Genomic DNA, 16,706 nt, shown 5'->3' with positions numbered 1-16,706 from the left:
TGGTTTAAAATTATTAAAATTAAAACGCTGCAGTATTTAGACTAGTAGATGCAGTTTAATGTTGACTCCAAATTCAACAATATAATGCAACATCTGGAGTTTCTGGATAGGGTACGCGCACCAAGTTTGTCAACATTTGAGCCAGCTTTAAAACAGCAAGTCCTCCACGTCTGAGGGCGCTGTAACACTTTGTTCATCACCAAGTCCTCCAAAAGACAGTCGTAACCAGGACAATGAAGAAACAGCTACCCAAACCGTGATGGATCTGTTTGAAAGTAACGAACCCCGAAGCTATTTTAAATCTGAGCAAAATTCTGAGGTTTCGGCTAGACGACTGCCCTGGGCCCGCTTCTCATCCTGGCTCGAGTGTGTCTGCGTTGTCACCTTCGACCTGGAGCTCGGGCAGGCCATTGAGGTACCAAAGCATCCCCGGGCCAGAGTAGGAAGCAAAGTCGAGTCGAGGGGAGGGATAACAGGACATGAGCCCAAGGGTTATATAAATCGTACAGTTCCGAATACATATGAATATGAAATCATACACAATTGAGGCATAATTTAAAACGTACAAATCGCTGGTATAATACAGCAAGAAAGCTTAAACACATGTGTTTTTTTAAAAAAAAAAATTTAAATTTATTTATGTCGGTACGTCAGTCTTTATGAACAGATTTGACAGCACAGATTCTCAGTCTGGTGCTGCATAGCTGTGATACGCAAGATTCAAATGGTAACACTGCATGACATCACTAGTATAACTTTTCATTATAGTCGTGCTTGCAACCTATGTTTGCAATTCGCGTCACCCTATTTATTCTGGGGTAAGGAAGGCTGCCTTTGCCAGTTCTGGGAAGGGATTTCAGAATGCATCAACTGGCTGACTTCTTTTTTTTTTTTTTTTTTTAATCTTTTGCAATGTAAGGGTTCTGGCAAATGTTGTTTTCATCATAACTACTGTGTGACCACTGACCAAGTGTTACACTTTCACAGTAATTTATATAAGCTGAATGTTTCAAAAAGGACGTATGATACATTGTTTGCTATTTTTATAGCCATAACAGATGTCCCCATATTAAATGCTCTGACCAAACCATAACTGCGCACAGTACTGTGGATACACAATTACAACAAATAAGTACCGTTTTTACTTCAATTTTATATAGTACACGTAACGAAGATTTTTTTAAAATCTTTTTTTTTTTTCCCCAGCTGGTGTATCCACATGAGGTTAAACTGACAGAAAAAGAGGTAACCGTTTGTTTTCTTCTTTGTTTAATTCATGTATAAAACAAAAAAACATTTCCTGGATGCAATATCTTTTGGAAGGTTGGTCCAAAATCAGTTCAGTTCTCCAAAAACATTTCATACCAAAGGTTAAGTATATTGAAGAAATCTTATGATACATTTTAAGTGTGTATTTTGAAAGAAATAACATTCATTCAACCTCTATACACAGCAATCTGAGCTTCCAGTGTGTTATAAGCATTTGCTGTGCTTGCATACAAGTTAATGTCATCAAATTAACATTGTTGCTTCAGTCTGACCTTTAATATCAACCAAGCAGAGCTTTGAGAGAAGTGTCTTTTTCAAACAATTCACATGAATGGTTATGTCATCATTAATATGTTACATAGGTAGGGCTATAATAGGAATCTGAATTCCTTTGTAATTGTGTTTCTTCTCCATTTGTATTAGAAAACAAGCATATGCTACTTGTCTTTTCCAGATTCGTATTCAGGTAAATCACATCAGCTATATTTTGTTAGATTTTTGTACAGTAGAAAATAAGTGCTATTTCAGTAGTGTTTTTATATGTGAATGTTTTAAGAAGACAGACTGCTATTCTTCGGAGGATCATAACTGGATCAGAAAAAATCATATTTTGCGGCTATGCTTCAGTTTCTTGTAATCAGCCTAGTAATTAACTAAATAGATGGAGTGTAATAACAACGTTGTCTAATCGATAAACAGCACAGCTACTGGAGCTTTGTACTGTAGGATAAAATAAGGTGCCTTGCAGTACATTCATATACTATATGTATTCAATATATACTACTATTCATATTCAATATGTTATTGAAACCACTCAATTGGTAGTGATGATTGTTTTTAGATTTTGATGACTTACATTTCAGGCATCCATTAATGTAATCCATTACAATCCAAAAGCAATGTGATGTTTATAGATTAATGTTAAAATCAATGAATGCATATAATTGTTAAAACTTTAATACAAAATGATACACAGGTTGTCTTGGAGATACCCAGTTCAGTTTCCGGGTCCGACAGTCTGTGGGACGGAAGACATTATGGTTTCAGGAGGAGAATGCATATAACAGGGAGGCACCAGTGGCACTGAAGGTATATATTTTTTTAAATCTATGGTAATAGCCATCTACAGTTTAAGTTTGATCATCCTTTTTCAACCTTAATGCTATCATGTACTGTGCTTGCAAGAATTTTACTTCAATTCTATTATTTCCAGAGAGATACAGCACATTACTATGGATATGTCTACTTCAGGCAAGTTAAGGATGTTTCTGTGAAGAGAGGATATTTTCAAAAGGTGTGTAACATTTTGCAAACTCTTATGTCCAGCTGGAAAATGTTCTATATAACTGCTATACATATTTAACCAATAATGCCTAATGTATTACACTGGTTGGATACAAATAAACCAAACAATGTTACTGTAGTCGGCATGGTTTAAAATGATTGAGATTCTAACTTTGCAGTCTTTAGACTAGTAAAGGCAGTTTTATGTTGTACAAAATAAATATACAAATATTGATGGTTTGCAAACAGCTTTGAAATGCCCTTGAACTCTGTTGTGCTTTTCTGTGGTTGGATTTCTTTTTTTTGTAAAGGTTCGACAGCATTGCTTTCTTAGAAAATGATACACTCTCTTATGTTTTTAATAACTTACAAGATGGGTGCCCATAGGTGTTCTAAAATATTAAGTTACTCGCTACTGTAAAGTTATAACATGGTGTTAGATGTCCTGGCTCACCTGTATGTGCCTGTGGCAAAGGGGTTTGCAGTGCGCTTCTGTAACAGATGGCTGACAACAAAGTTCACGGTCCAAACAATTCTTTATTGGTTGCGTTTTTAATCCAGGTCGTGGTGACCATAAATAATAATTCCAAGCAATACACAGCAATATGTTTTGCACAGTTTAAACCACGTTACAGTCCCAAAATAATAAACATAGTTAAACACACATAAAGACGCAAACACGATCACAAGTCTAGATTGAGTGCTAACGTGCAAGTGGTGAAATACAATTTATTAGTGCACAGTGGTGAAGTGTTGTCTGGGTTGGTGCTGGCCTTAAGCGACAGCTCCCGGTACATGTTAGCCGTCTAATAAGAACAAACGAGTACAATTAGACACAACAAAACAAACAAACACAAAACACCCACGGAACAGATCGCTTAGCCACGTCCCCTTTTACACCGTCAGTCACGCCCCCTTGGTTAGTGAGTGCAACTGTTTCTCCTCCAGTCCGCGGTTGCCACATCGCTTCCTGTCTGGGATGATGACTTGGTGTACCGTGGCTTCGCCCCTTTCTAGATGTCTGACTTCCACCTTTCCCTGGAATAAATTATCCGACCTTCCAGTCGGGAGCACACTCTTCCCTTGACACAACATCCTCACAGATCGGGAGGGAGATTTATAACCAAGAATCATTCTCTCTCTGTCACAGTGCCCTGTAATACTTGAGCCAATATAAAACTTATTAGATATGTTAACAGTAGTTATGCTGCCCTTTTAACAGCTCTATTTTTATTTACAGTCTCTTGTGCTGATTTCCAGACTCCCCTATGTGAATCTATTCCAATCCCTGTTGCAGCTCATTGCACCTGAATACTTTGAGAAGTTAGAGCCTTGTCTGGAGGCAGGTAAGAAATAATAAAGGGATTCTATTTGGCTTAAATACATTTTCTAACTGAAATATGAATGCACCTAAGTCTAGAAATGTTAGTGTCATGTAATTCATATTTACATTTATTCTACAGACACACATTTGCCCTCGCCTTATGTAAAGATGCTTTGGGTGGTGGGTTAAATAATTATAATTACTTGCACTAATTTATTACTCACGTATCGAAAAAATGTAAGTAATATCGCTTCATGAATGTAAGTTCAATATATTGTAGCAGCCTGGTCAGTTCAGGTTGGCAGACTTTTTTTCATCTGGTCCTGTGCATTCACGTTATCTGTATTGTGCCAGGGTGAGACCATACTACTAGTTTCGGGTGTGTGCTTGTGTGTGTGAGCCACTGTTGGATATGGACCATGTCATATATATAGACACACACACACACACGCACAATCCTGTTGTTTCTACTGGATCTGGCAGCCATCAATTCCTTTGTTTTGTACAAGGAATGCACCAGGGAAAATATTACTAGGAGAGATTTCATCTTGAAGCTAACCACAGTGCTTCAGCATTAAATTTCGATGCAAAAACTGCAAAACTGCAGGCTGCAGCTCAACCTGGATTCTGTGCTGCACCAAATGACGCATGCAAGAGCTAACACACGTTACTTTCGTTTCTACAGTTTTGTATGTACATACGTTTAAAATGTTTATTATATTTATTTAATTTTTTGAAGTACTACTTTATACATGGTAAGTTAGAGAATAAACCCTCTTGTGTTTAATTGTTTATTTCAGTACGGCGTTTCGGCTGTGTAGGTGTTTGATATGATGTGCTTGAATAAAACCTTCGAGTTGTATTGGGTAGTTGTCTTTAATTTTAATACTGCTGCTGTTTAAAAATATACTGTCATGATGGCATTAGGTTCGTGTACTCGAAATTTCCACCCCTATTTTAAACCATGTATTTTTTTTAAATGAGTATAGCGGAAGGCTGTTTACTACAAAACAAATACAATGTATTGAATTTAACAGACATGTATGTGAAAAAAATGCTACATATTTGTACCCCAAGCAAAGTATTCTTTAGGAATAAATAAACCTTTAAATCTATTCCATAGTCAAGGGGTCAACTTTGTTCTGGCTCAAAAACTATTTAAGTCATTATAGACTTACTAAGATAGTCGCACGGAGCTGTTTAAATTTGCATACACACTGTATTCAAGACAATACATACATGTTCCACTTTTCTGAGTTTTATTACAGCGTCCTTGCTTCACCTTTGTTTGATGGGGATCTGTTCATCAAACAAAGACTACATTACTTATGATGTCTTTTAAATCGTTCTGTTCGGTATTACTACACCATATATGAATGCAATTGTGCATGTTGCAGAAAGGAAATGGTTTCTCAGCTCATTAATACAGAATGTATTTTTTGCTCTTCCAGAACAGGAACTAAGTAATGTCAGCAGCCTATAGTTAAAGATACCTAATGCACAATATAATTGTATACTGATATGTTTTGCATATCAAGTAAACAGAAATATCAAATCATTTATATTTTTAAAAGGACTGTTCAGATTAGTAAATCTTGTTTTCATGAAGGGCAAGCATTTTAAGAGGAAATGAGGCAACAAAGATTATTGCTAAAGCAACTTCCATCTGTCAGAGATGATTTTAAAGTTCATTTTATTTGCTGGTTCTGCATGCAGACATCTCCTATAACTGAATGCAACCAGAGTCTCTTATTTACCGTAGAAGGTGACATCTACGTCTACTTTCACATCAGCAGGAAAATACCTATACCTGCATTATTCTCTGGATTTCCCCCTGCTTTGTAGTGTGCAATGAGATTGATCAATGGCCTGCTCCAATCCCAGGACAAACTCTGAATCTGCCAGTGATGGGGGTGGTTATACAGGTAAGTTATACAGATTTATGTGAATTGTGCACATGCTAGCATTTAAGTACCATGCTCACTACTCACACAGGAAACAAGTACCATTCATAGTCTGATCTTTATAGGGTACCATTATTGCTTCTTGCATACTTTTGAATGACCTCTTAGATGCTGTAATTTTATTATGCTCCTCAATGGCCCAAGCTATACCAACCTGGTATTTGCTTCCTATGGTGCCTTGGTGCTACAAATCGAATTAACCAAAGGTCACAGTATTACCATGAATACCTTTAACTCCAAGCTTGCTGAACTTCTCTACCCTACTTCAATTTGGCTGGTTTTAGGTTAGCATTGTGGATTTCCTTGAAATAGCTTTTACATCTAAATCATGTACCGCAAATGCCATTTTTGCCTATTAGGAAATACTGAAAAAAAGACATCATGCTAAGTCCAGGATAATATAAGCTTTAGTTTACTTCTGTTTCACACTGCAAAAATATATCTGCAGCCCCAAGTCGTCTAGGAATTATTGCTTTTCTTACAGATGAGAATTCCCTCAAAGAATGACAAACCAGGAGCCAGTCCTCTTAAGCAATCCTGTCAGGAGGTAAATATCACAATAAAGCAGTAAAAAAAAAAAACTAGTCATTTGCTTTTCTAAAGCTCCTGTGAGCTGTAATTTCTTTGTATAGACAAGGGTTGATCAACCTATAACCTGCCAGAATTTAAGGTCATTTTACAGCACCGGGGAATCACCCTATGGGTATGTTTCATCAGCCATCTTTGGTTCTCAGACGAGTTCCTCAAGTGGTTGATGCAAATAATCTAACTATTCCCTGGTACTGTAAAATCAATCTCTGGGCGTGTAATACATACTGTATCATTAACGATAATTACGACTCTTTTGCTAAGGAATTTGATGCATATGGAAAACCTATTCTTTTTGTTTTTCTTTACTCAGAATTTGTTGCCAGCACCTATGATTCTGTCTACAGTCCATGAACTGGATCTGTTCAAGTATGTACTTTCTATTTAACTAAAGATACTGTGCTGGTACCAGTCTAGAAGAGCTCTTCCAATTCAAAAAAAGTTATTGATGCTTTCAGAATCAACTTGTGTTCTAACCTGAGATGTGGGGCACATGTGCATTTTATTATAAGCATTTGAATCCTGTAATAGAATGTGGTTTCCTTTTTAAGATGTTTCCAGCCGATCCTGATTCATATTCAGATGCTGTGGGAGCTGATGTTACTGGGAGAACCAATTGTTATCATGGCACCATCTCCTACCGTTTCCTCAGAAACTATTCTTGCGCTCACCAGGTACTTACAGCCTTGTTTTTATTTCTTAGAACCAAAAACTGGTTTGCAAGCCCAGGAGAATTATTTTACGAACCTAACAAAATTGATAAATGTCAGTTTGTCAAAAGTTGTCATTTGATGTCGGTAATTATTATTTTGCTTGTCAGAAAGAGGGCCCTATTCACAAAACGTTAAGATTTTCTAGACTGTTGTAAAATACATTGGTTGCAAAAAAATGTCCAAAATAGTTTGTTTAATCTTTACTGTATTGACTTTTTGAACGTTCTCTTCCAGTTCTATTTCCCCATTAAAATACTGCTGTGACTATCGCCCCTACTTTACAATTCACGACAGTGAATTTAAAGAGTACACAACCAGGACACAAGCACCGTAAGTAATACTCCAAATTAAAACTAAAGTAGTCATGCAGAATTGCGTCTAACTGGATATTTCCTGTTTCTCAGTTTCATATTTAAAGATGGGTTATGTATAAATCATGGCTGGAGAGTCCTTATAACCCTTTTTTAAAGTACAGTATAACCTTGTTTTACTGCCTAATTAGAAGTCTGTGCTTTTGTTTTCCAGGCCCAATGTTATCTTGGGGGTAACAAACCCTTTCTTCATCAAAACCTTCCAATACTGGCCCCATATCATCCGCATAGGAGAGCTGAAAATATCTGGTATGAGCACAGAAAAAACTGTCTATCAAGTGTATTTCGTAAAGTAATACTGCATTACATTTGTAGTTTGCCTCTGAACACAATTTTCATAAAATGTTGTTTATTTATATTTCATATACCAAAGGCTGTTGCATGCTGTTGCACACTCATATATACATATACGAACAAATCCAAGGGTATATTTACTGTAGCAGGGTTTGTTTTGCTACAGCTGTTTATTGTACTCTAGTAGACTGACACAATTTTTATACAGCTTCTGGGTGAGCCATTGGGAACATATTTAACAGTTCAATGTTAACAAATTGTCGCAAAATGTTTAGAAGAAATCAGCTACAGGAGGAAATGCCCAATCCTGTTAAAATGTGCATGATGTTTGCAGATTTAAAATCCAAAAACTTAAATGATAGAATCTATTATAAATCTGTTATACCTTGACAGACCTTTTCAGTTCGACACTAAATACAATACTCCCCCTTTATAATGCTGTAGGCAGGAGTCATAATTCAGAGAACATGCTATTTGCATTCTGCCTTACAACAAGAATGAAAGTTATAGTTTAATGGCATTATGGTGTAAACGGGAGCCACAACCGTCGTGTAACCTGTTCTGTGTTATAAAGGACCTTCTAACAACTATATCATGAAAAGCAGTCAGAATAAACCTACTGATGTGGGAGTGGGACTGTAACTGTAACCAGGAGACCACAGATTTGATAATCTCTGCAGTACATTGTTAACTTTATGGTGTCATGAATTGTCAGTTTGACACTCTCTGAATTGCATTAAAGGTGACTTGCCTAAACAAGTTAAAGTGAAGAAACTTACAAAGCTGAAGACGCTAGATACAAAACCTGGTAGGCTGTGATTTGTTTATTAAGAAAACATTTTATATGCTGTAAAATACACCATAACTCGGCCACTCCCCTAACTCGCCTAATACAATCATTTATTATCTCAGGGATCTACACGGCTTATAAAACATTTCTTCACAAGGACAAGACACTTATCAAAAGACTTTTAAAGGTAAGTATACTAATTCTTCCTGTTCTGTAAAGTTCCTTCGGCTGGGCCGTGCAGTGCTTTTGAAATAGTTGTACTGCTAGTTATTTATAGTTCAAAGATGCAGTTATGACACTGTGTGTTTATGAAACCTCGTGCCTTCAAGGTCAAGTAGACAGCGTGAGCAATAACACAGAACTGCCTTTTCACTGCCCTACCAGTACATCTGAAACTCAAACTGCTGTAGAGCACTGTACCACATGATAGTCCAAACTGCGGGTGTGTCACTAGTAGGGGTGTAACATATATTGCATCGTATAGAGGTATGTACTGTTTGTATCGAGATATAAGACCAAAAGCACAACATAGCTCTTTGTAGTTCACCAAGTGGTTCTTGAATGAAAAATAAGTGTGTTTTATAGTTGATATAAATACATACTCTCCCAGAGTCATTTAATTTGAGTCTTCTGACAAACTAGTCTGTCATTATATGATCATTTGATCTTATTATGCATCATACAAGTAACTCATTAGGACCATCACATGTATATTATATTGTGACCTGCATATTGTAATATATATCATATCATGATATTAGTGTACCCTTGTACCCCTAGTCAGTAGCAAAAGCAGTGCTGGGCATACCCATGCTGTTGTGTTACAGAACATCATGAGTTGAACCGACTCTGTATTTGCAAAGTGTCTGAACAGTACAACTTGTGCAAGCTGGAGAATTATGTAACTTGACTTACACACAGGGGATTCAAAGGAAGCGACCATCGGAGGTACAGAGCGCCATCTTGAGGAGACACTTACTGGAGCTCACTCAGAGTTTCATAATACCTTTGGTAAGGAAAACCTGCTGCTGAAACTGCAGTTCTTTTATGTTCTTTGCACTTTGTCACATTTTACAGAACAAGACTTGTTATATCCAGTTTAACTATGATTGTCTACTGCGCATGCAATATATAATCTGGTAACATGATAACCAGATCTTTAAAATAATCTAGGTTTTCTGTATGTTTAACATTTTAAGTACAGCATGAGTAAAATTGTCTCCAAAAGCAGAGGAGATTATTTAGCCTGTTTATGGCCCTTTATTTTAAAGCTAATATGGTAGATATTGAGAAGCTGCTCCCTCCAAAACACATAAACCGATATAAATTTCAGTAATTCCATTAAATTGAATGTCTTGTTTTATCTGCGGAATTGGAGCAATGTAATAACAAGAAGGAAAAAAAAATACATTATCTGTTTAGATTCCATGTTGATTATGAGCTTGAGGCCAAATGACGTCGCCTTTGGAGATTACCACAGCAGTGAAGCGTTCTTTCAAGGTTCCAAGCCTCCTTGTTTTTTTCCATAGTATGATATTTTTTTATTTTATTTTATTTTTTAATCACCTGGCACCAGCAATGGAAAAAGAAATGACCTTTTGAATTTTGTTAAGAGAAGTATTTAATTTTTAGCAATACTATTCTGTGTGGAACTTTTCACTTGCTGAAGGCAATGACATTTTTATGATGTATTTGTTCTTTTACCATATGATTACAGGAACGTTACCTGGTGAGTCTAATGCCGCTGCAAAGAGCTGTAACTCCATGGAAGGTATTTGTTTTATTTTTCTTTATAAATAATTGTAAATGCTTATTTGTACTTACTGTGTTGACAGATGACTTATCTGAGAATATTTGTTTGACCTCTGGGCTAGACTGAATCTACTATAAATTTACTATTATTTAGTATTGGTCCTGTTGGATTATATACAGGTCTGCTACTGCTGCCCACTGCCACTACTACTAATCATGTATTAATTCAATGTTTTTTCAGAACCCCCCTCAAATCAGACCCTTCAGTCAGGAGGAATTTATGAGGACACTTGAACATTCAGGACCTCAACTTACCTCTGTTCTCAAAGGGGACTGGATTGGGCTTTACAGGTTAGGCAAGGTCTTCTGCTTCCCTCAGGAGGAGTACTTTTAATCCTTTTTTTTTTTTTTTTTTGACCTTGACTAATTTGCTTTTGTTTTCCTCTAGGCGATTTTTCAGGTCACCAAACTTCGACGGCTGGTATCGCCAGCGGCACAACGAAATGACCCAGAAACTGGAGTGCCTTCACTTAGAGATTATCTGCGAGGCTGTAAGTAATAGAAGAAAATTGTATTTACCATATGGAAAGCTTCTGTCTCATGAGTGCTCCTGTTTAATTTTTTTTAAATTAAAACGTATTAAATTAAGATGTATTACACATTGCACAAACTTGGCTTTCCTGATTTCAATAAATGACAGTTGGCACCACCTAACTGGGATACTGATAATCGAGATTTCTGTTTAAATGGAACAGAACACTGGAGACGGTTCTTTCCAATGCTGTTTATGTTGTTTAATTGGGACATCACTTTGTTTAATTGGGATACGTATTTTCAAATGATGAACGGAGATCACTTTTCAGAGCAAGACGGGTCGCGTAGCACAGTGCAGTGAGTACGTGATTACGCTGTGACTTGCGTAAATTGCGTGAACCTCGTTGGCCTCTTGAAGCAGGAGGAGTGTACTATGGTTTCTCAAGCTCAGTGTTACCAGGGTCGTGGTTTTCCTGCGGAATTGGGCTACTTCAAAAGCATAGCCGTGGGAAATATTAAGGAGTCGCAGGTTGATAACGTAATTAGATTAGTGGTATAACTTTAAAAAATTGAAACTCTTTTCATTTGGGCTACTTCAAAAGCACAGCAGTGGGAAATATTAAGGAGTCGCAGGTTGATAACGTAATTAGATTAGTGGTATAACTTTAAAAGATTGAACTGTTTTCATGTTTGCAATATTGTTATTAGTATTTCAATAAAGAGATCACGCTGTAATTCGGTTGCTGGTCTGGTGTGAATCCTGATTTGTCCTTTCAGAGCTTCCGTACGCATTTGTTGACAATGACGTCTGGATGAGGAGTACTGCAGGTTGATAGTTGTTATTAGATTTATACTGGTATTTGTTTTAAAATTGGGCATTTGATTTTTTTTTTTTTGTTCTATGGAACAGAAGGCTAGACGGTTCATAAAAAGCTGCTTTCAATATGTTGTTTAATTGGGCTGGTTTGGTTTAATCCTGATTTGTCCTTTCAGATGATAAACGTAGCATTTTCAGAGCAATGACGTCTGGATGAGCTGAAGCAGGAGGCTTGTAGTTTTTACGCTGTTTTCAAGCTCAGTGTTACCAGGGTCGTGGTTTTCCTGCGGAATTGGGCTACTTCAAAAGCATAGCCGTGGGAAATATTAAGGAGTCGCAGGTTGATAACGTAATTAGATTAGTGGTATAACTTTGTTCTATGCATAACTTTTTTCATTGTTATTTGCAATATTGTTTTAGTATTTCAATAAAGAATTGGGCTGTAATTCGGTTGCTGGTTTGGAATGAATGTTGATTTGTCCTTTCAGAGCTTCCGTACGCATTTGTTGACAATGACGTCTGGATGAGCTGTACTGGGGCTTGTAGTTTTTATTAAATTTATACTAGGTATCTTTTCTTTCAAAAGCTTTTTTTTTTTTTTTTGTTCTATGCATAGGCCTACGGGTTCATAAAAAGCTTGCTTTCACTTAAAACAAACAATTGGGCTATTTTGGGCAGCTTGCTTTCACTTAAAACAAACAATTGGGCTATTTTGGGCTATTTTTGAAGTGACTTTGGGCTATAAACTCTGCAGAAATGTGGCAGCCCTCCTCAGGCTGCTGTTGCAAAGAAAATTGACATGTCAACATTGCAGGTGCCTTGCCTGTTGAGAAGATGTTATGAATAATATATAAAAAAAAAAACACTTTTAAATGATGTATTTAACATTTAATCATAATGTGATGTGATTTCATTGTTTTTCTTTTCATTAAGAAACAAAAAAGTGTAACTAATGTCGTCTCAACTGCCTCTTGTTAAATGGGACAGCCGCTTATTCAGGATATTTTTCCTTCTCCCGAGGTGTACCGATAAAGCAGAGCAGACCTGTATTTCCATATCGGGTTGGTTCTAGTTGGTCAGATCATCTTTTGTCTTTCTCCAGGACCTGTTGGCGTGGATTAAAGATAAATCTGAAGTTGAGATTGTGGATTTAGTATTGAAACTACGGGAGAAGCTGGTAAATATATTAATTCTGGCAAATAACCCCCCAAAATCAAAGCGAAGCAGAGAAATGCTCACAGTAACCAGACAATGAATTCCACTATAAAGACATGATGTGTGCAGTGCGCACACAGACACACAAAATTTCTACATTCATAATGTAGCAATACCATTTTGATTGAAAGTGATATTTCTTCAGAATATCAGTAAGATACTTGTACATAATAATGATACACCAAGCCTTCGTAAAACTGTTCATATTTTGAGTCCGTTGCAGGAGTGCCAGAGACTTCATATTTTCATTTTCTCTTTCAATGTCAGGTTAAAGCTCATCATCAACAGCTCCCTGTCAGAGAGGAGGTGCTCCAGAAACTAGAGTTATACATTGAGACCATCATCAGCTCCCTACCTGAAGACTTACAGGTTGTTCTTCATCGCCACTGACAAAACATCACAAGAAATTGTATCTCCTTTGTTTGCAGAAGTGTAAAAAAAATGCCCTGTTCTAAAAGGCCCCCCCCCCCCACTGTTTTTCAAGCAGTTTAAGTCTTTCGTTTTCTTCAAAAAATTATAAAAACTACAGTTTTGTTTATTTATTTATTTATTTATTTGTTTATTAAATTATGAATTAATTCTTCCACATACATTGTATTTAAATTCCTGTCTTGACTATGTATTAAGTGTTCTACCAGATGCCTTCTTTTAAAATTTAAAACAAAACCCAGAAAACAACGTCTGCATAGTTTTGTAAAATAGCCTACTTGATGCAGGAAAGGATACAAAAAAAAAGGCAATTCCAAAAAAGGATGTTCGTTTACAGACAGTAAGAAGGAATGTCATAACATCAGCTTTTAACAGCAGTATACACGCGATCCTTAACTTACGATACACGGCTCTTACGACTCTCCTGCATTGTTACCCTGCTTCGACTTTAAGACATCGATACGGCATTTGTGACACAGCAAGACCTGAGCCATGCGTCATGTGCGCAGCTCGGTGTCCAAACTGCAGTACCTGTCGTGGTCGGCCTGACTTAATCTAGCAGATTTTTTTACACTGAATTCGTCATTGGAAAGCCCCTAGTCTGTACTTTTAAACAAGCCAGGTAGGTGTCTGAGTATTAAGCTTGTAACCACTGGGCTGAGTGTGAAGAGTTAAATAAATATTTGCATGAGTACAGTATGACAGGTCATGTTTGTAAAACTGTATTAGTTGGATGAAGAGTCAGGAACGTAACCCCAATTTCTAACATTGTTCCTTTGGGAAAATGTGCTTTGACTTACGACGCTTCAACTTACAATGCAACTTTCAGGTACCAATTGTGTCGTAAGTGCGAGGACTGCCTGTACATTGTACCATATTGATTAAAGGTATACTAGTAAATACCAACAGAAGTGGACTAAACCATTCACATTAGCTTAAATAATTGCTTTGTTCATTTTTCATAGTCGTGAAAGGTGGGTTAGAGCTATTTTAAGAAGATTTTACAGAAACTGTTAAAAAATAAAATCAGAAAACATTGTTCAGTTGTATAACAGCCTCTTCTTTTTGCCTTTTTGCCAACTTTGTATCCACATTTTAAATGTATCCACGTTTTAGATGTTTGGCTTATTTTGGCAGAACTATACATTGATTGCTAATATAACCACCAGACAGACAAAATAGTAAATCACTTGGCTAGTGAACAAGACACTTTTTTCTAGTGTTGGATATAACGCAGTCATTTACAATAATTACTCCTATAATTTTTATCATGTTGTTATTTTGTATACCACACACCTAAGACCTATTTAGTGTGATTTTAAAAAACAAAGGAAATAAATTACACAGGATTGTGTCCATTCTACTTTGGCTGTCACACAGTAGTTTCAGTAACACTGGTAAAATTGCTGTCTCTTTTTAAATGAAAATAAAAAGGAAACAATACTTGTTGAAGTACAATATGTAGATAATTATGGTCTGCAATTATTATTATTATTATTATTTTAATCAATGCATTGTTAAATTTCTTCAATGTTTTACAGAGCTGATGCACATTTTACAGTATTCTGAAAACAAAGTTTAAATGTACAGTAGTGTAAAATATTTCAACGTAGATCTGTTTGAAATGGGCAAGTTTCATAGATATTGTAGTTTTAATCCAGACTGACATTAATAGTGCAGAATAATGTGCTGTATAAATACTACATTAATAAAATAAGTCAAAACAAATGTGTATTATTGTGTACCATAATAAACAGTGTCATGACAACTATGGAGATGAAAATATTCTAGATATAATATGCAAACAATGTCACTATGTATGGATTACTTTAGCAAAAAAAAATTCACCATATAACAGTACAATATAGTATTTATCACACCCATTATGTACATTTTTTCATAAAACAATCTTTTTGTTTGCATTGTATCAAAACATGGCAAATACAGGTATAAAGTTGATTTGCGCAGTGAGACTTTATGGAAGTTTCAAAGCACAAATGGAAGCGTTTTACAGTTCTTCAACTAGTACACAGTGAGCTGCATAATACAAATCCATTTTAAATGATGCCACTGAAAGATTGTCAAATTTAGGATCAGTGCTTTGACAAGAGCAGTATGAGTGTCTAATGGAGTCCAGCTGCCGTCCGAGGTCATTACTAAGCACATGTGCAAAGGTCCAGGTGGTGTAAAGATTTTGAGTGCAAAACGTGATTTTGGGAAGCAACCTTTCCGCAAATGAAACGTGAATGCCTTTGTGCCCACAAAGCTACACTCTGATTTGTTTAATGTTTATTTTCTTCCACAACTTCTCCACCAGCAGCTTAGCTTCCCAATTGACATTTCTGTTCTGTATTCATCATCTTCACCCAAATAATCACTGCGCTTCTGCAAAGTAATAACACCTTGGCCTGGATCCCAGAAAAAAAGACAGACACATTCCCCAATCAAAACACTAAACTTTAACTGTCTTTGAAGCCACAGAATGGCATTCCAGTGTTCATAGACAATTGAGTAATATGTTTGTAAATCCTACTCCTACAAATACCAGGTGCTTTTCCAGAATCATCTTTAAATATTTTATAGTTCATATGATCCTGCTGTTTAGTTTGACATTTATTTATTTTCTGATATATAAAATGACTTCACTTTTTATTACACAAGGTGTTACGTTTATTGCTGTTTATTTTGCATGATGTGCATGTAATCCATGAACCCTTCGCATGTGGGAGCAGTTACTGCTACTTTCAGCTTAAACGACAATCAAGTGTGTGGCTTGTGTGCGGATAGGTGTCGCACCAAGTCTTTCCCCTTTTGAATCTTCCTGTGGATGTAAATCCACATCACAAAACTCAATTTGCTTGAGAACCAGTACTCAAGGGCAGGGAGTGCTCATAGAAGGATTTACGTGCTGTCGCAAGCTGCTGATTATACTTGAATTTAAAAGCAATGATTGCAGTAAATGGCACCTAGCCACAAAAACCACTCCTTTTTTAGCTGTGTAATTCAGGTTTTACACCTAAGGAATGTTCGGGCCAGTGCAATTGCAAAACAAAGTTAAATACAGTACATACAATACATGTTTTACACTGCAGTATAAATTGTGACACTATTTTACATTCAGATAGCCATTGTAGAAAAATAAAATAGTTTTAGAACACAAAAATACAGGCCCTCGGTTTAAATTATACAGATAGTGCTGTGCTGTGAATTTCAATGGGTTTATGTTATGAAACATTATTATATTTCACATTGTGTAATATTTCAGTATGTCGTGACAGTGCTTGTCTCATGGCTTTCATTAGACTTTGTTTGAAAAAACAAATCAGGGCGTACCAAATATCCCAGCTATTCAGATGGCAATT

The 16,706-nt window shown here is 36.4% G+C and overlaps 1 protein-coding gene across 1 annotated transcript; it reads left to right on the top strand.

The window, feature by feature from the left end:
- Nucleotides 1-160: 160 nt before the first annotated feature.
- Nucleotides 161-15,060, top strand: LOC121319939 (protein DENND6B-like). The gene is made up of 20 exons (XM_041257920.1): nt 161-415; nt 1,207-1,245; nt 1,693-1,735; nt 2,246-2,358; nt 2,483-2,563; nt 3,794-3,899; nt 5,723-5,802; nt 6,326-6,388; nt 6,743-6,798; nt 6,981-7,103; nt 7,377-7,472; nt 7,668-7,762; nt 8,550-8,615; nt 8,720-8,784; nt 9,519-9,608; nt 10,315-10,368; nt 10,591-10,700; nt 10,798-10,900; nt 12,803-12,877; nt 13,183-15,060. Exons 1-20 carry the CDS (start codon nt 260-262, stop codon nt 13,303-13,305), a joined length of 1,737 nt encoding a protein of 578 aa, XP_041113854.1. The 5' UTR covers nt 161-259; the 3' UTR covers nt 13,306-15,060.
- The last annotated feature ends 1,646 nt before the right edge of the window (nt 15,061-16,706 follow it).

This window comes from Polyodon spathula, chromosome 8 (assembly GCF_017654505.1).
Source record: "Polyodon spathula isolate WHYD16114869_AA chromosome 8, ASM1765450v1, whole genome shotgun sequence".
In the NCBI taxonomy this organism is placed as follows: Eukaryota; Metazoa; Chordata; class Actinopteri; order Acipenseriformes; family Polyodontidae; genus Polyodon; species Polyodon spathula.
This window is presented reverse-complemented; position numbering and strand designations above follow the sequence as displayed.